At 40.6% G+C, this 21,347-nt stretch overlaps 1 protein-coding gene across 15 annotated transcripts in view; it reads right to left on the bottom strand.

Moving 5' to 3' along the window:
• Positions 1-21,347, bottom strand: part of tnika (TRAF2 and NCK interacting kinase a) — a 55,269-nt gene that overhangs the window by 3,137 nt on the left and 30,785 nt on the right. Inside the window, exons 8-36 of one of the 15 annotated variants that reach the window (XM_040042912.1) lie at positions 21,262-21,316; positions 20,709-20,787; positions 20,402-20,577; positions 18,727-18,793; positions 18,415-18,613; positions 16,705-16,821; positions 15,355-15,441; positions 14,133-14,348; positions 13,251-13,793; positions 10,225-10,389; positions 9,805-10,071; positions 9,360-9,466; positions 9,085-9,200; positions 8,423-8,520; positions 8,250-8,273; positions 7,910-7,918; positions 7,320-7,388; positions 6,253-6,350; positions 6,010-6,112; positions 5,727-5,867; positions 5,526-5,622; positions 5,197-5,367; positions 4,946-5,089; positions 4,548-4,682; positions 3,811-3,911; positions 3,433-3,582; positions 2,685-2,702; positions 1,658-1,817; positions 406-545 (exon numbers count right to left, since the gene is read on the bottom strand). In XM_040042912.1, coding sequence (XP_039898846.1) covers positions 406-545; positions 1,658-1,817; positions 2,685-2,702; positions 3,433-3,582; positions 3,811-3,911; positions 4,548-4,682; positions 4,946-5,089; positions 5,197-5,367; positions 5,526-5,622; positions 5,727-5,867; positions 6,010-6,112; positions 6,253-6,350; positions 7,320-7,388; positions 7,910-7,918; positions 8,250-8,273; positions 8,423-8,520; positions 9,085-9,200; positions 9,360-9,466; positions 9,805-10,071; positions 10,225-10,389; positions 13,251-13,793; positions 14,133-14,348; positions 15,355-15,441; positions 16,705-16,821; positions 18,415-18,613; positions 18,727-18,793; positions 20,402-20,577; positions 20,709-20,787; positions 21,262-21,316 — 3,852 coding nt within the window. Of the gene's footprint in view, positions 1-405; positions 546-1,657; positions 1,818-2,148; positions 2,180-2,684; positions 2,703-3,432; positions 3,583-3,810; positions 3,912-4,547; positions 4,683-4,945; positions 5,090-5,196; positions 5,368-5,525; positions 5,623-5,726; positions 5,868-6,009; positions 6,113-6,252; positions 6,351-7,319; positions 7,389-7,909; positions 7,919-8,249; positions 8,274-8,422; positions 8,521-9,084; positions 9,201-9,359; positions 9,467-9,804; positions 10,072-10,224; positions 10,390-13,250; positions 13,794-14,132; positions 14,349-15,354; positions 15,442-16,704; positions 16,822-18,414; positions 18,614-18,726; positions 18,794-20,401; positions 20,578-20,708; positions 20,788-21,261; positions 21,317-21,347 lie in introns of those variants that run through there. The other 14 variants (XM_040042913.1, XM_040042914.1, XM_040042916.1 and 11 more) reach the window with 14 other exon arrangements.

The following is a 21,347-nucleotide window of genomic DNA, read 5'->3' as shown; positions in this document are numbered from 1 at the left end:
GATCCACAGTACTAATGAGAAGTGTGGGAAATGAGAAAGGAGAAGGCGATAATAAACTGCCTGGAGTGCAGGGAGGCATATATAAACCATGGGACTGAAAGGGGAGTGTATGAGATATGGTCCCACTCTTGAAATACAGCAGTATTATTCCCAAAATGCTAAAATTATGCGTGGCAGTTCATTCAAACTTTGTTGTTTGGTTATGTTTCGGGTGCACCGTATAATAAACTCAGTTCTTAGAATTCATGTTTTAAAAGTTTCCATATGCAAATGTGGTCTCTGCTCTATCCATACAGAAAAGCACTGCAACCGCAAAACACTCAAAACTAGAGCAAGTAATGTTAGGTAATTTTACAGTATGTGACTAGTGCCACACTAGTCCAAAGCAGCAAGTCAGCATATTACCTTGTCATTCCGCTCACACAGGAATTTTAGTCTCTGGGCTCTCTTGTGCATAAAAACTCCATCCAGGTGACCCGTTTCTACAGAACGGATCTCTATGGCTTTCTCACCCCAGCCCATAATCTGATTAGAATGAATATAGGCTGAAAAATAGAAAAACATTAAAAAAATATGTAAAACAGTGTATAATCAGATTTACATACAGTTCATTTCCTTGTATATATAAAAACTCAACAGACCACAGTGTAGAAAGACTTTATAACTTTATTACTCGCATATTTTCTTTCTTGAAAACTTAACTAGCAAGTTATGCAGTGATGCAATGTTTTACATGTGCTGACCTATTCTTTGTACTTTTTCCACACTGCACAGAAGTAAGAGGTCAGAGCCGACTATTGAGCAGTTCAACTGAAATAAAATATATTTCATGAACAATTCCTCGCCAACATGGCAGTTCTTAAACCTTGCCAGTTGAGCTCACGGGACAGATTTTAATAATCCAGGTAGAACTAGCATTATTGTACTAATGTAACACTACTAGCCACCCCATGATAATACTTTCTACAACACAAGAAAGAAACAGTATTTTTAGAGTCTTTTCTGGAGTTCTCAAACATACAGATGCATGGCAAACACAGCAAGCAACATTAAGTGTCTTATTAGGGTTCTGGGACGCCACATACTGTCACAACAGTTTCAATGGGCCTTGACATCAATTCTCCAAGTGGGAAGGAGCATCATGTGGAATATAGGGATGGAACAACTAGCTTGCAAAAATATATATCATCCTTTTGTGGTGTTCAGATGATGGTGGTTAAGAGCTATGTTAAACCGCATAGGTCTACTCAAAACTCACAACAAGTTTGCATTGGTTTACAGTGGACCTGCCTACTATTACAATTTAACGCAAACCATATCAGTGAACTGCTTCACTATAAGAGCTAGTGGTTCCTATTCATGATTCCTCATTTTTGACAGCCTCTTTCATGGTTGTACTAATGAGTTTTTATGTTTTTAGCACAGTTCTGAGAGACCTCATATCACAACACACACGCATGCACACACATGTAGGAGCTGAAATGCATATTAATATTTCTTTCCTTAATATTTTGCTAATTTAATTTAGATCTTTGATCTGGCTATTTCTCTGTGCTGCTTTAAGGTCTGGACTGAATTACTCTATAATTACATAAATTTTAACAGAAATCTATTTTAATCAAAAGCATTAATAAATCCATATGTAGGTGGGGCTTACCAACAGAGGTAGGCATCTCTCCCCACTGTAGCACCACGTCCTTGGTGATTCGACCATAGGTATTGACATAGACACCCTCGTCCTCGTAACACAGCAGCATCTCCATTCCATCAGTCTTTGGCAGCACCACGATGGCATGGGGTGTCACCTGGCTCTGGATCTAATACAGATAAACACACGCAAGCATTTCAGAGGGTTTAATCAAATCTGTCAACTTTAATCATAATCTACATTAGATTAAAATATTATAGAGCTTTCATCACTAGAATTTAAGCTGTGGACTCGCGTGGGTTTATTTTTTATATTTTATTTTTTTGGGGGGGGGGGGGGGGGATTGGACTATATTCCATAATCCTCAAACAACCTGCTCAAGTATCTGGAGCCTCAGACCATGAAAGTCTTTGGGTTGCTTGAACCTGTATACTTTCCATTTGTGGTGCCTCAGAATAAGTGTTGTTACTTGTGTCAGCATGCTATTTCATGGTAGTTACCTGAAAGCAGTTTGTGGCAGCCAGATGGACTCTAAGACAACAATTCAGGAGAAAGGCAAGCAGTGAAAAAACTCATCTTACCCCCACAGGAATATGCACATACATTTACAAAGGCACTCAAAACACAAACTAGCTTTCATGTATTAATGAATTCAATTACTGTACACAAGCTATCAAATTGTGGTGGTACTGATCTGTGAAAGTCAAGTGCATACCATCAGGTGTGCCCAAAACCTGACTGCAATACAGTCAATGGAACCGCTGTTTGACTGTAATACAAATTATTTTCTTGCATGTCAGCTTTTTTATTTTTTAAGTTTAAATTGTGTGTTTTTGTTCTTGTTGGAAGTAAGTACATGTTTCGAGAGCCTTGTGCTGTCTGCTGTGGGTAAGACAAATTTGTTCACCAGTTTCTGGTTATCTAATATCTACACTAGTGAACTGCATATAGGCACATGTAGCTGCTGTGTATCCACTACAGGGGTTTTACTAAAGAACTATTGATCTAATCTAAAAGGTGGATAGCAGGATGTCACCTTCATCTGTTTGGCACACTGGAGGAGGAAGTTGTCAGGGAAGGAGAGAAAAAAGAAGCATGGGTGAAAGGTGGAAACAGCAAAACATGCCAGTGATTAAGAATATTCGGGTATTTATCCCCATGTACAGTATGCATTACTGCACGGTACAACAGCTCAAGAATAACATGTCTCATCTGTGGTTCATCATGTCTACTAAAATATTGCCAAGAAGTTAAGATTTGGGCTGAACTGTCTTTGACCTGGATTTGCATTAAAGCATGAGATTTGCATCCACTATGGAACAAACTAATCTGCATGCAAGAACCAGATTTAATTTTTCACTCAAGCATACAAGAGGAAAATTAGTGACTGTCTCCCAACCTTCAAAGAGTGGAGTGGTTAAAATGAACAAGCTGATTTTTGATAGCAATTCTAAAGTCACATTTGGAAGTAGGTGTTCCTTCTTTATGCTCTGTGATAAAAGCAAGCAGTTTACATGATAATCCAAGTACTATACACCAAGTGAAGCAAACTACAAAAAATGACATTCAATCATCCAAGTAAATTGTTTCTCACGAAAGATCACTGTATTCCCAGAACCAACATGAGTCAATCCTCATGAAACAACAGATGAGTCAGCGTTGGCTCGAGTGGCAATAAGCAGGTAACGGGTGAAAAAACTTATGAGTGAGATGTGGATGCTTACAGAAAGAGTCCCATTGATAAAACATGTTTAGACATATTTAGAAAGTAGTCTTGTACTTACATGTGAGGGAATGTATATGTCGTAAGGGTTGCCTGAGTCCACATCAATGACATGGAAGCCCACGCTGGAGCCATAGATGACCTTTAACCTCTGACCTTCTTCTACCGTCAGGTCAACCAGCTGGGGACGATGCTGTAGGTCTGTAAATGACTGAAAGAGAATGACACATAGTCAAGGGAGGCGCGATCAAAGAAACAGAAATAAAATCATAAAGTCAATCCATGAAACTGTAATTTACAAGGCCAGCAGTCATATATAGTATATAAACTTCATATAAATATATACACATGCTGTGCACGCAGTAGACATGCATTCTACTTATGCGTGTGTCCAGTATGTTTTTGAGCACTGATGTCATTTCAGTTTTTACTTCTTTACCTTAAAGGCCATGAACTTGTGGTAGGGTTTTGGAGCCCAGGCATAGATTTCCACGGAATTTTTCAGAGCAATCACCAGGAACTTGATCCTCTCATATTTGACTGCAAACATGACAAAGACACATTTAAGACAACAAGAAATTAGAAGTGGCCTTACATTGGCCCAGTGTATATAATGAACACTCAGTTTTATTTATTTAGTATCAAGGAACTCTTTATTTAGGTTCGTGCTCCCACAGCATTTGCTGGTTGGGATTTCTTAAGAGACTTATGTTGTTAGATTTGACCTTCTAAGTATTGCTTAATCCTTGTCCCAGCTATTTGCATGACAGATCTCCCAAATATCTCCTATGCACACCTTTTCTTGGCCATCTGATATGATTCCTGGCAGGTTTCTTGAGAAGATTCTGGCTAAGATCGCACCCTTTGCTTTGGTCTGTTATCAAATTGACTCTTTCATGTAGTTCATAGCTTCTTAAAACTCTCACCATAGATACAATGGATTCATTTCCAAGCACTGACTAATTTCTAAAATTCTCAAGAAAGCTCTTGCACATCAGCTCCTTCAACAAGTTGGGGTTTGAGAAAATTCCAAGGTATTCGTCAAAATCAGCAGCAAATTATATTACCCATTTTAATTTTGGTTTATAAATTTCACAACAGGTTAGATAATACCACTTTAACTACAATGGCCCTTCAAATTAAACTTTATTTTTATTCATACAAACAGACACTTACCAACTTTATAATGCACACAGCCTTCCAGTTCTCCTACGGTAATCCAACCCTGCTTTTTCTCTACTTCTGGGTCGTTATGTAATATTCTGTTCCTCAGCCAGGATAAATAGTAGACACGCAACTTATTCTTTTTCCCTGTGAAGGTAGGGGCAAACAGGAAAATGAAATCGATGAAATTAGTATTAAAATGATAATAATCAAATTTTTTGTAAAAGAAAAAAGAAATTGATGAAAGAATCAAAAACAAATGACCTCTTGCTGTAAAAATGAGATAAAAAGCTTCTTACGAAACAGATTTTGTCAACATGTCTTTTACTACCTTAATGTCTGTTACAGAAAGTGTAACTTAAGGTACAGGTATGAGCATGTTGTGCATACTGTATGCATATTAAACCTACCAGATATGGTGACCAACACATTGAGGCCCTCTAGTACATCCATCTGTAGGAAACGCCTTCTGGTGATCAGGTTATAAACTTTTCCCTGTCCACTTCGGTCGAGCAGCATGAGACCATTTTCTGTCCCCACTAGTAGATTCACACCTAAACGTGTACGGATATGAGTTGGAGTCAGAGAAAAGCAAACAAAAGCACACAAATAGAATATTTTGCTTTCTGTAGTGGGTAAGATAAAGGCTACACCGTCCTACCCCAGAGTGCAGCACAAAGGATCTCGGAGTTAAAGCGTTTCTTGTATTTGCGGATCTCTGGCGTGTCACTGTGGGGTCTGATGTTGGTGGGGTTGACATTTACCACAGAGATCTTCCTGGCTTCATTTAGTCGTGCCTGCTCCTGCCTCAGCAGCTCATTGGCAAACATGGCTGCCAAGACAAAGACGAACAAAGACAGAAGGGAATATGTGATTGGTATTTTGGCAACAATGATGACAGATAAGAAATGCCTTTTTCCACTAACAGCTGATTTCAAAGACGGAGTTCACTGACTGACATTTAACTGAAACTCTACACTATCCAACTACCTGCTGCTGAGTTCTCATTGTCATCACTTGGGGAGGTCTGATAGACCCGTGGATCAACGAATGGAGTAAATGATGCTTTGGACCCACCAACACCAAACTGTAAGACACAACACAATCAGTAAGTCCAACAACAGTCTACCTAGTGTGACATAAACACACAGGAATCATTGTTAAAGTGTGCAATTTGTGCCCGTGTCTCACCTCAGCCATGTCGCTGAGCTCCTGCAGGGCTGTGGTGGGCGTCGCTGACGGGGAGTTGCTCTGTTGCACCAGGTCAGGGAGGTTACCATGATTTCCAAACCCATTGCTCTCACTGTGACCTCCTCTCCTCCTCTCCTCTGCCTGTGTGACAAATAAAGACATATAAATATCAAGAGAAGTTAGGAGAACAGAAAGATGAGCACAAAAGAATATATTGCTCTACAGCAATAACAGTTTTGTAAGTGTGTAAGCATGTTTGAGTGTGTGCATGCATATTCGTCACCTCTCTCATTACTAGAGTACTGTCCTTCGAGCTGTTATAGGCATCTCCCAGAGAGTCTTCTGTCAACCCTCCATATGACTCTCCACCACTCTGCACTGCTGGCCTGCAAGAAAAATACAGAAACTTAAATATTTACATTTAAAATTAAACCAACTACTATGCTACTGGCATTGTGCTAATCCCAAACCTACGAACACTAGCATGTCAGAGCAAAAGAGAGAAAACATGAAGGCGAAAACGTACATTATGCGGGGAATATCGCTCACAGCAACAGTTCCATCTGTCTCCCCATCTTCATCGCTGCTCTCTGATTCTTCACTGGAAGACGAGTAGTCTGTCACCTGTGTCAATGAACAAGACGTAGAGAGAAAAATTTACTTTCGAACCACTGAGAAGAAACACTGATAAGAGAAGATTTACGGTTGTATCTGATTCCCTCTAGAAGTCATTTAGACTGCACCAGATATATACGGTTTGGTTTATATTGTGCAATCAGTGAAGAATGTGGGAAAGAGAACACAGATCTTTCATGCTGTTCTGCTAATGTGCAGTTGGTGGCACTATTGCACAAATGCATCATCAATTTTGGCAACAACAGCAAAAATGAAATAGACTGCAAAATAGCAGATATGGATGCAAGTGTGGTAGTGGGGTATGGTTTCTGCTCAGCCGTGTAAAGAGAAGTGGGGCAGAGTGGTGCAGTCAGCAGTGTCAGTGAAGGCTGAAGAAAGTCATTATAGGTCAGTTATTATTATAAGTTGTTTTGCCTAGCAAGATCTTTTTTTCCCCCTTTTTTAATAGAAACAAATTAAGGATGTTTGTGAAGAAGAAATTGCACTGCAAACACAATTGTTAGATCTCATAGATACACATATTCTGTTCTTTTTAATATATATAAAAACATTTTTAACACAAAATAACAGTCACTTTTATGTTAGCTTGAACCTAAAAAAAATGTTAAGCAATTCAAACAACTTGTAGCTTTACGATTAACCTGAGATTACTATAAATAAGCAAAAATATATTTAAAGCAATGTTTCTTTTAGACTGAATCCCATCGGCTAATTACAATTTAAAATTGTATTGTAGCAGTGGTCAGAGATATCTAACATGACAGAGTCTAATTTAAATTTGTACTGTTTAATAACGAACGAGAACTTTGTTTTGCCCGTTATCTCTACATGAAGATTTGTCACTACCATTCTACCTGATTAACGTCACAACATAAACAGGCTTTTAGCTTTGTCTATTTTCCATGCTCAACTTTTTATTTATGTTTGAATTTAGAGAATTTACAGTTGTCATTTTACCTTCACTGGAGGTCTGCTTCCCTCCTCTACCCTTAGTTCTCTGAGTTCCTTAGCTAATGCACTTAAGTCCTGTGAACAAAGGACAAAAGAGGAGAGAAAAGGTGATTTCATTCAGTCTCAGAACCTCAAGACTGAGAGACCAAATCACACACAACGGGCAAAGGAAACGGAGAGGGTCAAAGATTCAGACAAATAATGACCATCAAGACTAAAGGCCAACTTAATTGTTGTCACATAGCAATCCGAGCCTGTACACAAGAGCCATGGAACAAGAGTGCTGATCTGGCAGTACACTTTTAAAAAATCTTAACAGTTAAATTCTAACTTTCAACATGAGGATTGATCAAAATCAGCACTTTCATTCACTCACAAGCAAGTATGACCCTTGAGAACACAAGTCATAAGAACAGAGAAAGACATATAATCAAGCTTTATAAACTACTGGAGTACAGAATTACTCCACTCTACCAATCGCCCCCATGCCAACTGGCCCATGGTTCCTCCCCTCCCTCGCCTCCCCATCACCCAAGCCGATGGATCAGACCAAATCATGCAGACAGGGGGAGGATTATTACACACGGTGCGCTTACCAGCTCCTCCTGACCAGTAACCGTGATAATGGAGAAACAGGAAAAGAGATTCAAAGACTGTTCAGGTGCTTTGCAGTACACACATATTCACACACGCCCCCACCCAACACATGCAAACCCACACAGGCACGCATCCAAATATACACTCTCTCAGGTATGTGTGTAGAAGCACACATGCACTGCTATTGCCATTACACCCTGATATGTCAGCGTAAAAAGGAAACATCATCTTCTTGTGAAACCCACTAACTCCATCATGCCAGGGGAAGAAAAGGGCCTCTGAAGATCAAAGGAAAACCAGAATAAAGGAAACGGGAGGGGGGGCGCAATATTCACTAACCTCATCTATGGCTTTCTTATAGCTCTGAAGAATAGAAGAAGAAAGAGATGGGAAGAGAAAGAAAGATCAAGTGAATAGTAGAAAAAGAGAGGAGGAGGCCTGTAAAAGATTCCCAGAGAGGAGATGCCTGTGACAGAAAGAGGTTCTTTGTGTGTCTGTGTTGTTTGACTCACGGCAGGTCTGCTGGGTCTTGTTGACTCACGTCCCTCCTCCTGCTTGAGCTTTGCTTCTTGATTGGCTCCTAGAGGGGATCCCTCCTGCTTGCTTTGACCTACCAAAACAAAAAATGGTGATTAAAAGAAAATTAGCAGTTTAACTCAAATCTAGATATTAATTTACTGCGAAACTCGTTCATTAGAAAAATTTTTATTTTTCTCCATCTGTATTTATTCCATCTTTAAGACTGTTTTCTGTCAACAGAGTTGAAAAATAAATCCAACTAATATCAAGGTACTTCAACCTTTCTATGTGTTTGTCAGAGGGAAATCCATGCATATCTTAGATATCCCTCTGGCCTGTTGTTTGACACCTCGCTCTGCGCTTCTCTCTATCTCCCTCTCTCATTTCCTCTCTTCAACCTCTCCAGAGGCCCAGAGTAACAGGGCACATCAGACAGGTTGATCGGTGCAGAACTGCAATGTCCTGCTGATAGACTCGAAATCCATGTCAATGTATGTGGAGGTACGCATACACAGTATGTGTGATCCTCTGCCTACACATTGGTTTTTTTCTGGTTTACTTACAAGCATTCACTTGATGTTGATGTTTGCCAGATTAGGTTTTGTATGTGTCTTATGAGTCTGTATTATGTGTTTAAGAGCTTGAGGTTTTATACCTCTCCTCTCAGCTGAACCCCCCTGAGATGAAGGGGACGAGGAAGATGATGAGTTGGAAGAGGTTCTTTGCAGCATAGCGTCCAAAGAGAGTTCAGAGCGCCGCAGGTCAGGGTTGCTGAAAAAGGATGAAAGCAGACCTTTTAAATACGCAGTATCCTCATACAAAAGTACAAATAAATACAAGTTTTTATTTCTGTTTAAACACACTAAGGAATAACACATGGGAAATGTTACAGAAAGTAATTCAAAATCAGTTTGCTACTTTGCCCTTTACCTTGCCCTTATAAGCTGAGAACCTGTCCGAGGACCCAGACCTACTCCTCCATTAGGAGAGTTTTTCCTGACCAAGGCTGGGGAGATGGAAGTGGTCCGCTGGGGTACCTGGACAAACACAGAAACAAGATAAAACTTTGCTTTTTCTCCTGGAAAAGTGTTCAAAACATGTATCCTCGTCTTTGTAAAGTACACTAGCGATCCATGGCAAAGAGGGAAATGGTAAAACACCATGATGTACAGTATAGCATGAATTTTGTCAAGCAGCTGGAGAGGCCAACATTCATTTAAAACAGGATTATTAATAAAATTGCAAGTATACTACACTATGCAATATTTAAACACAGAGTTCAAAAAATGCTGAAACAATAAATAAAAAGCATAAACACAGGTTAATAAAAGATACCAAATATTCTTAGCCTTTATTTCTGATTATGAATCTCAACCTTGGGTGGGATGTCCTCCTCTCTCAGCCAAGCAGTTCTGTCCCGATCCCGATCTCGATCCCTGTCACGGTCCCGTTCCTCCCTGCCAGCATTGCGCTGTGGAGGTCCCGGGGTGTCAGAAGTGGGGTCTGAGTTCTGACGAGGCATCTCAGGCCTGGGGGAGCCCACACTCCCACTCTCACTGAGAGCTGAGTCTTTCTGGTCCTGCAGAGATTGAGAGCCAGACATGGAGCTAGTGTGGGTTTTCACAGGAACCAGGTGAGCCATCTGTGGGGATAAACACATTGATGAAGTCAGTTAGAGTTTAACAGTGTGAGTGAAATGGACAAAGGATGGTTAAGGGTGAGGTAGACAACAATATGTGAGAGAAGGCACGAAAGGTGAAAGTGCCTCTTTTTGCGCGCGCACACACACACACACCTGTGGTTCGTTGGAACGGTGGATGGGTGGGGTGCGGGCAGGCTGCATGCCCCCGCTGCTGAAGGACTCGGAGCGGGGTGGGAGGGAGGGGTCGGAGATGCGGTTGGACACTTTGTGCTGCAGTGCTGGAGAGCTCTGCCTGTTCAGCTTAGATCGCTCCTCCACCTGAGGCAGGTCACATACGACTGTCACTCACAGTGAAGCACACAACACAGCCAGTCACCATGTCTGATCCACAATGGGCATCACCCACACACCCATGCACCTCTACAAGCCACTAGACAATCTTAAACATCACTCTTCTCTGCGGTGACAACAACCGCAATGTAGAAGTGTGCGACTGATGGATTGCTGGATATTACAGAGCCTCTCTTTATATTGCACATTGTTTTAATGACATGATAGGACTCTGCGTGACTAAGTGAAGTCTTGTTTTTCGAGTTAAAACCAGTCTTAACCGTCTCTTCTATACAATAATTACACAGGTGAGCCATGCCAGACTTCCACAGAAGCCCTTATCAGGGTAAACCAGCAGGCCAACAATAACACAAAGATTTTGTTTTGCACAAAGAATAGGTTTTTTATTCACAAACAGATTGGGCGTCTGACTAATTTATGTCTCAATTAAGTTGTTTGTGGTGTCGTTTCTCCATGTTGAGGAGTAAGAGTGTCTGATGGCTGTAGTGAAAGTTTAAGTATAGCTTCTAATCTGCTTTATCAGATGCCACATTCAAAACAGAATAAAAGAACCACGTAAGCACAACGCAATGTTGAAGTGTTTGTGTAATTCCAGTCCGTTTCCACTGAACTGTGCTCACGTGTGTCAAAGTAAATACATCTGTGTGTGAAAGGGGCAGGAAGCTCCTCTTGCCAGTGTAATCTGATTATCGGATTATCTGCTGTGCAATAGGAGAATGTTCCAAGGGATACACCCAGCTGCCAAAATCACACTTTTCCACTCTAAACACTCTACCCATCTGTAGTTTCAGGGTTGAGTGATGGCTCAGCGGGTTCTAGTTTCAACAGCCCCAAGGTAAACAAGAGTGCCTTTCTCTTTAAAAGCTTTCTCTAAATCCACAGGAGCTCACATAATCTAGCAGGATTATTTCAGATTATGACCTGGTTCAAAACAACTATGCGATACCAAGCCATTCCTCAAATCTGTGTTAGGTGCCTGCTACAAGGTCAACTACAACGTTGCAACTTTGACATCTACAGCATCAAACAGCTTTTGTTAGTTCCTTGAATGAAATGCAACTACGGATGATGGAATCAGATTTAGACAAACAGTCTGCAAATAACTGAAAGAAAAACATTCAGTGGTTTAGGCGAAGTACTGCTGAGATCGAAGTTTGATCTGTGGAGTGTAATCAAGGTTAGTATATTGACTAAACAACAAGAAAAGAGAGATTAGAAAAAGATGAAGAAAAACCTTTTGGGTAGTGCATATTTCGTTTTTTTGTGTTTGTCATAAGTTTACCACCCAAAAACTCTTTCTATTACAGAGAGAAGAGAATATTGGAGGTTAGCTGTTGGCAATGTTGCATCTACATACAGAAAAAAATACTGTATGAGATGAGGAAGAAGAATAGGTCGCCAGAAAGGCATCTCGGGTTTATTAAAAGGATCCCACCACCACTTGGCCAGCACCCATCACCAGGCTAGGATATGATTTACTGGTTGACTGACCTAACTGGAAGATGAGATGGGTGGGTTTTCCCTGATGCCATCAAATCCAAGATATCTAGAAGTAGGCTCATCACGGTGCACTCTGGGAAACTGGGTGGCAGGGGCATTGAGGGGGCAGGCAGGGGGGAATGAGTGGTCTAGCTAACTAGGCTACTGTATCTACAAAGTGGTATTAAACTATAACTGAACACAGGCACCTCTCCCCTTGATCTTAAGCCCATAAATAATACGAGCTATATAAAATGAATAATTAAATGTGTTACTAACAGTAAGAAAAATATATATATAAGCTTTATAGGGAACAAAAGTGGAAATGTACCTTTTACTGTCTGTATGCTTGAGTATGAACATTCTGCATGTATCCAATTGTACCTCTGTCTTTGTGGGAAATTTGGTACTTTTGACTGTTATGTCAAGCAGTGTTTTAGAAATTTATCAAGGTCATATCTGAGCCATAGAAGTAATACAAAAACTTGATATGCTCCAGTAGTTAAAATGAGTAGAGTGGAACATTTATGTAATCACAAATATAGAAGTACAAGTGCGCGTGCGTGTGTGTGCGTGTGTGTGTGTGTGTGTGGTCTTATATACATGTGCTGGAGCAGAGTCTAGCACTCTGTTGCTCCAACAGAGCTGGCGATCTGGGATTGGGATCCAAAGGGAGAGCCTTGTGGGGAGCAGTGAGGTGAACTGTTAGGAAATGACGTTTGGTTAGGCAAGACTAAGGTGGGGTAATAAGGAGATTCTGTGTTGAACCCAGGGCTCTCAGGGGAGAATGGAGGAGAGAAGAAACTGCTGGATGCCGATACTGGGGATGTGGACGGCGACACTGAGGATGTGGAGGATTGTGTGCGGAAAATTTGAGAAGAGTTGCGAGGAGAAAGGCACAACCAAGGGGATGGAGAGTTTGAACTCATTGAAATAATATTATTCATGCTTCTTTTTAGTAACCCTGCAGGGGCAGAAGCACTAAGATCACACATAGAGGAACTACCTCTAATTGCATGTTGACTCCATGTCTCAGAGGTCATGCCCCTATCGGAAAGAGGGGAAAGTAAGTGATTGTTATCAGGGACTTGGAGAAGATTGCTACTGCTGGGAGCAGGTGAGTAGGAGTTCCTGTGTTTAGATAGGGCAGAACAGAGAGCATTTGCAGGGAAGGACTGAGAGAGTAGGTCAGTTTGGTCAACTGCCTTTGAGTCCAAGTGCATTGTAAGGCTCTCATGGCTCACGCTTTGCCTCAACGATTTGTGCCATCCTCCCAGATTATAAAGCTCTATGTCTACATCTATTCTATTGCAGGGTGAGTGTGACCTGCCACGTCGATGGGCACTAACCATTAAGGACACGGGTTTGGAAGGCGTGGGATTCTGGATCTGTCCTGGAGATATCGGATGAGGTCGAGCCTTAAGCTGTGACTCTTGAGACATTAGCTCCTTAATGGTTGGCTGACTTGTGACAGATAGACATCTATCTCTATGCTTCCCATTTTTACTGCTAGGCTCTGGTAGATAACACGAGCCTTGTTTAGGGCTCTTGGCAGGACCTTTATTGGGCCCTTGGCCAGCAGACTTACTGTGCTCTGGGACATAACCTGGGCTACGCCCCCTTCGATTGTGTTTCTGAGCTCTAAGTTCTTTGACCTGCTGGCTTATCTCCAGCTTCAACTCTGGATCTAGGGGTTCACCAGGGTCTACTGAAATACATATATGGGGAAGCTGGCTGGAGAGAAGCTGGGGAGAATGAGACAGAGTACGCTTAGGCGCCTGAGGTCTAGATTGGCCGTGAGAGCTAGAAGTTTGAGGTTGGTTGAATGACTGATGATGTCGAAGGCGGGAACGAGGTGGGTTACCATGAGCATGCTGCTGCTGCTTCGGGACCTAGGGGTCACAGTCAGAGGACATTAAGCAACACAGACACACACAAAGCACACTTCACAGCGTAATTATTAAAGAAACAGAATTCATTTTAAAAGGGTGTTTCAATTCAAAAAGCAAAGTTTCTCCACTACTCTCCTCACAAAGTTCCTGCTTCTAGTACAACCTGCTAAATAAGATAACCACAATGCAAGAAGGCAACTGGTTGAGGTTCACTTTAAATACATTATTGACATCAGCATAAAAACATTTAGTACACAGACCTGGTGCTCAGAACCTTTCTTCATGGAAGACAAGCAAGTTCAAAAGACCATGCATATCTTTGCATGTCATGTATATTACCTCTTTAGCCCAGGCAGGCTTGTCGTTAGGATTAACGACATCCTTATAGTGGTAAAGCGGTTTCTTCTCTGCTTGTCTTCCCTCCTGCTGCTGCTGCTGCTGCTGTTGTTGCTGCTGCTGCTGCTGTAAAGACACCAGGTAGGCTCTCTCCTGCTGGAGCTGCCTCTGTAGCCGCTCTGCCTGCCGCTGCTCCTCAATCTGCTTGCGCTTGTACTCCTGAAGAAAGAAAGGTAGAGGGTGAATGGCAAGAAGGAAAGAGATGAGAAACAAAAAAGAGGAAACTATTTTATATGGGAGCAAAGACACAAAGACAAATTAGCACAAGGGAAAACGGCTGAGGCAGATGAGGTACCAGTAGATATCGACACAAAATTTAGGTCAATAGGTATTACGGAACTTTCAGTGCATTTATAAAGTCAGGTAGAAAAACAGTGGATGCGTATTCTAATGATCATTATCCCTCCCTACATGTGCAGAATTTAAGGGTTCAGAATGGCTTGAATAATTTTCAAAATGGGAGGAAAGTCCATACACATTATTTCCCTTTTGATTGTATTAGAAAATACTTTTTGTGTGACACAGTCTTCCACATAGTGTCAGATTTGAGTCATGCATTCACATAACAGACCTGACAAACATACAAACTGACCATTGGATTAACCCAATATGGAACACAAACAGACTTTCTACATATAGCTCTGGCAAAAAACCAAACAAAATCTGCAGGAAAAACAGGGAAGAGGAATGTAAATATTGGAGCGATGGGCACAAGAATAATGACATAGCACAGCACTGGATTTTGGCACTAGGGTCATTTTTGTGGCCTTTGGATCTCAAAAGGTTTCCTTTCAAACTTGGCAGTCTTCAATTTTTAGCTCTAAAGTGCATGAGTGATGCAGTATACAAATACTAAAAGGAAATACTCTTAAAAAAGAGCAGGGCACTGAGGAAAACAACAGTGTCCTACATTTTCTTTGCATGACATAACAGGGCAGTCAAAACAGAAGTCTTTTTTTCTGTAAAATCCTTTGAGATCCAGCCAACTAAATGATACTGCACATGCGTTCAGTGATCCGAATCAATTTCAGAGGAAAATGTTTTTGCTCAAATCCGTAGCTAATAGGCCAAAGAATATATATTCCATTCAGGTGCATGCAGTGGGGACAGGGATCACACAGCACAGTTGGGGAGCAGTTGTAGCACGTGGGAGGGCTGTGGTTACCAGCAGTAATGCCTGTTCCTGCAGTAGCTGCTGCTGGAGAATCTCTAACTGCCTCTGTTCCTCTTCCAGCTGTCTACGGATATACTCCTGAGCAGCACGACGGCACAAGGAGATAGAAATAGATTGAGAGAAAAATCTGGAGATCTGAACATTTATATACAGGCAGAGAAGAAAGCTAAAGACAGAAAGGGGGGAACAGAATAGAATAGAGAATATAATCTCCTGTGGTTCTTTTCAATGAGGAGAGAAGATAATAATAACAGATATTATATCCTCAAACAATTTTAATGTGTTACAAAGGGAAAATAAGAAGAAAAAAAAGAGTTTGAAGTTATCTTTTCAAAAGACTTGAGAAGCGTGGCGGGAGAGCAGCAGAGCGATAAACATTGAGTAGGATAGACAAAAAATACAAGGCTGAACTGCAGTTCAGGTTCACAGAGAGGACAAGAGAAAAAGATGTTAAAAGAGAGAAAGAGACAAGTAAGAGGAAAGATACAGAACAATCAAAATGCATGCATCTATAAAAAACTCTAAAATTGTCCATCCCTATAACGCTGCAAAAATTTCTATGCTGAAAATGCCGCAACAGCTTTCTTTGCATTCTAAAAAAAAGGTGCAAAGTAATATCTCATGGGAGGGGCTCTACAATTTTGTTATGTAATATTTATATTTTTGTCACACAATTCTCATTGATTATAATAAAATAAAGTCCTGCAACAATGAAAGGAAAATAACAAGTGGGGAAAAGAAGTATGGATCAGTAAAATAAACACACTGAAGCCGTGGATTTAGAGTTTCCACCAAGGTTTTTGGCACCTCTATCCAATGTAACAACTTTTAGTGCTTTTATGTTCTATACTTTTACTTTTTGAGTTTTTATATCAAAACAATGGCATGCGGCTGATGAAGCTAGAAAAAAATAAATATTCATTTTGACATAACAAATACTGAAGAAAAACAAATCACTGAGGGACAAGCTGTGGATTTAGAGAAAGAAACTCCGGGGATGAGTTTCCACCAAGGCTTTAAGCAACCTCTGTGTAATGTAACAGTGCTTTTAGTTCAGCACTTTTAATTTTGATTTATGACTCAAACATTGAGCTTCTATATATAATTATATAATTTTATATTAGCAAGTGATGAAGCCAGATTAAAAATAAAGATTAATTTAAAACAGCATTACAAATGTACAAATAAAGAAAGAAATGTCCTTTCCTATTATGTAACTGTATTATACCAATGTGTAATTAGTTTGAGGAATTCTAGGCTAACTCCCAACATCGCGGTTCACATATCCGTTGCATTACATTTTCGCACGACAAATACAAGTTTTGCAGTACAAGTATGGACCTGTTCTCTTTCTGCATGCCTCCTCTCCTCTTCTCTACGGAGCTGCTCCATTTCCTCATAACGTCTTCTCTGTTCCCTCTCTTGCTGTTTCCTCAGCTCACGCTCACGCTGCTGTTGCTGTTGTCAGGAAAGCAGGAACGCACAAAGATTAAGGATCGTCACAGTGAACACAAATCAGGAAATCATGTTTGTTTGGCACACTTTTTTTGGGTACGTGTTACAACTTCTAGGATAATAACACAGGAAATGAGTATACAAACATATGCGGGCTCAAATTCTAACTAATGTGTGTATTTGGTCACGCGTACAAAGACACAGACACCATTGAAGTGGTGGGTTCATGTAAGTTAAGTCTAGTCATGGTGCTTAGAGGTGCATTGGAAGGCAAATCCTTGGGGAAACCCACAGAGAGCACACAGATTATGGGCTAAGGATTTCCTTCTGTAAGCCTGCTCTCTGGAACTAAGAAAGGGACATTGGGGAACAAGCTCTGACTGTGTCTGTGTGTAAGTGTGTGTATAAATGTCATTCTTTCTCTACCAAAATTGTGTTTTGCAAATTTAAATATGTGGAACCAAATATTCTTTCCTATAGATAATAAACTATTTGACAGAGGACACAAACATTATTGGAAATGGTTCAATTAGAAACGTTATTTACATAGTAGTGATATTAATTTGTGGTGACTGTTAATTTAGAAAAAATTACCTGAATTTGTCAGATGTATTGCTAATAAGTAAACTAGGTTATTGATGGTAACATGCTTACATATTTTCTGTAGATAAATGTAATTCAGCTGAGGTTGTAATTAAACCAACTACTCTATTTGCACCACTTACAAGTAGTTCCATATTCACGTTTGATTTAATGAATAGCATTTTTGCCATTTTTGTGTACTCATTCAGTTTGTAGCATATCTTCAAAATTTCAATATTTGCACGCATGCCCCAGCAATGCATTCAGTAAAACCGCTCCAAGTGGCACACCCAGAGCCACACTATTTAAACCTGTCACGACTGATTTCATAAAGCTCGCTCCCAGTGTTGGGAAGAAATATTGTCTTATTATGGCTGAGACGTTATATCTGGGTGGAGGCCTTCGCAACATGAAACAAAGATGTCATAGCAAAAGCACTGTTGATAGAGGTCGTTCCCAGATGGGTAACTCCCACAAAAGTTGATAATTGTTCACAATTTGTAAGTATAGCTGTCAGACAGCTAGGCTTGGACTTAACACATCATTGTTCTTTCATCCAGCTAGTGGAGGAGCCATGAAACAAGAGAAGCGTCCATTGAAACAGAAGCCATTAAATATTACGAAGAGACTGGCCTTCAATCATTTTCAGTCCCTTTGAAATCCTGTTTTGGAAAACTTCAGTGATGGTGATGGGTATTGATAAGCATTGATTATTACCATTTATATGCAAATATCCAAACAAGTTTTTGCATTCTGTTTGTAATTAAACTGGACACTGACTAACAGTGTCTGATTAACAGATGTTGCAAAACAAGAACAATTAAAAGCTGACATTCCTTAGACTTTCCAATGAATTTTGGATCGTTTTTCTTCTTCTTCTTCTTTTTTTGTTGGTTTCTGACCTACTATATTTTGTAGTTTAAAATTTTTATGCATGTGTATCTTTGTAGCTTTTGTTGTTTGAAAAGCTACAGTATACTTTCAAAGCTTTGCCTTCACTTCATTCTCTCTTACTTCTTCCAGTCGCCTCCTCTGCTCCTTTTGCTCTTCGATGCGTTTCTGTCTCTCAGCCAACAGTAAGCGCTTGTGCTCCTCATTCTGCTGTTGCTCCAGCTGTTGCCGCCGTTGGGCCTCTGAACGCTCCTTATTGGCGAGCTGTAGGCGCAGGAAGTCTCGCCTCAGGGTTGACTCCCCGGGGATGTTGATGATGGAGCTGGAAAGGTGGACAGTGAAAAAGCAATAGTTAAAAAAACCAAGTCTATGTTGGGTGAAGTTGGGCAGAACATGTTAATGTTCATATCTGCGCATTTTTTTAAAAACACTGACCTCGGTTCACAACTGTCTCTGTCTTCATCCTCCTCTTCACTGCCACTATACTCATATTCTGTTTCATCTGGTGGGCAGGGAGATAGAGTGAGGCAAGTAAGAATGAATAAAAAAGAAGCAGCAAAGAGTAAAAACAATAAAACCTTAGTAAGGTAATAAGCAGCACAGAGCAAAGGCACTTCACGTTCTGAATTTTTCACTTTAACTACCTCTGTTCGTAACAAATTGCTCACGTTTTTGCCATTCCCAGATCATCGTCACTTCAAGGCACATTCTCTTAGCCACTGAATAAGAGTATAAATTGTCATTTTACTGTGTGCGGTGGGGTGGAGAACATTAGCTCAGAGCTCCTTCAGTCAAAAAGGGCCTTAAAAAACAGCAGTCATATAAAAGGCCCAGCTCTTCCTCAGACGCATGCACATGGACTGGTCCTCTGAATGTGACAAAGTGACAGCTGGAGAAGTCACAGCCTCTACAATGGCAAGATATTTCGATACATCATCCCGACGTCCGCTCTGCAGTGTGTTGTTTCCTGAAGCGGTTAATGTCGTTCTTTCTGGTGCAGTACTTTATGCGAGTGCCAGTCTATCACTCCGACACTCGCCAGTGTGTGTTTGTGTCATAATGGAGTTTAATGGAAGTCTGTCACTTTTATTTTCTGCCTTGTTGAAAACCATGAAATCAACGACATAAGTGAGAATTTGTGCATTTGTCTGAAAGTGTTTAACAGCTCATCCTTAAAGTGAAACATTATTCATAATGTGACTGCGTATCTCTGAGAAAGTATCTCAGTCATACACTAAATCTGTGTGCTTGCTGTTTTTCAGCTGGAAAGATTTAATATGCTTAAATCTTGCTGTTACTGGTTTATATTAGTGGCGGTGTTCATTGTGCTGCAGTCAAATGAGCCTGATTTCTTTTTACTTACTAGGCATAATAGACATGTAATAAGTCCATGTGAACGCACTATACTGCTGCTTCACATTTCACTTACAACAACTTCGGTCAAAGAAAGATTGCTATTTCCATCTCTAGTAGTTTATTTTTGATACTAATAACTTGAAGCCACCCCACCCTTCCCACATATATGGAAACCAGTAGTGAGACTCACTTAAGCAGGGCTGTCAGTTTCAACCAACATGTGGTTCACTGCATTTATTAAAATGTAGAATCAGAGGGAGGCCAGGCTGAAAAGCAGCTTGTAGTGGCAAACATGACTGTATCCAGGCTAAAACAAGTTAAATAGTGTGTTATTTAAAAGATTTGCCAATAGGATGATAGGATGTATCAGCTAACCTATCAGCGTATGTGTGCTGGCACTGACATGTTGTCATCAGCTAAGGAACCAAGATGGCGGGTTAAGTCTGACGTTTAGTTACGCCTGAAGTAATGCTACGCTCAATTAAAAATAAAGCAAGATAACCAAATCTTTATTGATCTTAACTACTTGTGCCAAAATATATTTGGAGCATGTGCCAAGAATTACACTTTGAAAATACTAGAAAGGACAGGTGTGTCCAAATGAATTTAAACTACAGCTTGGAGGGATGAGCCACGGAGAAAACATTTTAATATCCTAGTATGTCACTCCAATTAGTGTAAGCATAACTTTCACTTTGTTGTCTGCCTGCAGAATCCAAACATGCACGCATCTACAACACAGTTTGTCGCTCACCCCTCTCTCCTCTCTTCTTCTTGGTGCGGTCGATGTGATCCTTCAGCTGGATGCGAATTTGCCTCTCATTGGGCAGGTCCTTGATGAATGGGTGTTTGAGGAGCTGCTCTGTGCTGGGTCTCTGGCTGTGGCTCTTTACTAGACAGCTCTCTATGAATGACTGGAACTTCTTTGACCTGAACACACGTACACACACGTCTCAGCAAAAATGAAAAAAAAAAAAAACCTTTCGCTGTTTCTCTGCTACTGGCACTGCTGCTCTGAAGTATCTGCAAACATGAACTGCAATTATGTGATACACACTCACCACTTCTTTGACTTTAGTCTGGGGGCAGGGTTGCGTGGAATGAGGAAGAGGGCTCTCATTGGATGCATGTCACAGAGTGCTAAAGGTTCAAAATAAGAGAGATGCGAATGCTTTTAGGTAATTGAATTAAACATTATCATGGCATATAATCAGAGCCAGCATGCTAATAATCTCTCAACTATATCAAAACAAAATTAGGTCCTTTCTGCGGATTGTGATCAGTTATAAACTGTAGCTTGAAAATAAGTTCTTTTTTTACTGAACCAAAATTAACTGAAGGGTGGATACAAGGCCTGTCACCTTAATGATGACAACTGTGTTCAAATACCTCAAAGAGGAAAATAACGCATAATAGACCAAACTCTGGGCAGCGGCCCAACAATGTGACACATGATTTTATATCCACTCCTTTGCCTTCATTAAAATTATGACTTAAAATGGGTTGGAGTATCCTGGACTGAATAATGATCTGACTCCTGATTACAGTGATCTACTGTGGAAGCACTAAGAAATGATGTGTAACAGAGACATAGGTTATTCTTTGGGTACGTACGTGGTGCTCCTTCAGCCATCTCTATTGCGGTGATTCCCAGTGACCATAAATCACTCTGCAAAAGAAACACAAATAGCACAAGTCAT

This window comes from Simochromis diagramma, unplaced genomic scaffold (genome assembly GCF_900408965.1).
Source record: "Simochromis diagramma unplaced genomic scaffold, fSimDia1.1 OVJJ01000304.1, whole genome shotgun sequence".
Lineage (NCBI taxonomy): Eukaryota > Metazoa > Chordata > Actinopteri > Cichliformes > Cichlidae > Simochromis > Simochromis diagramma.
Note: the sequence above shows the minus strand (reverse complement) of the source record. Positions and strands in the feature narration are given on the sequence as shown.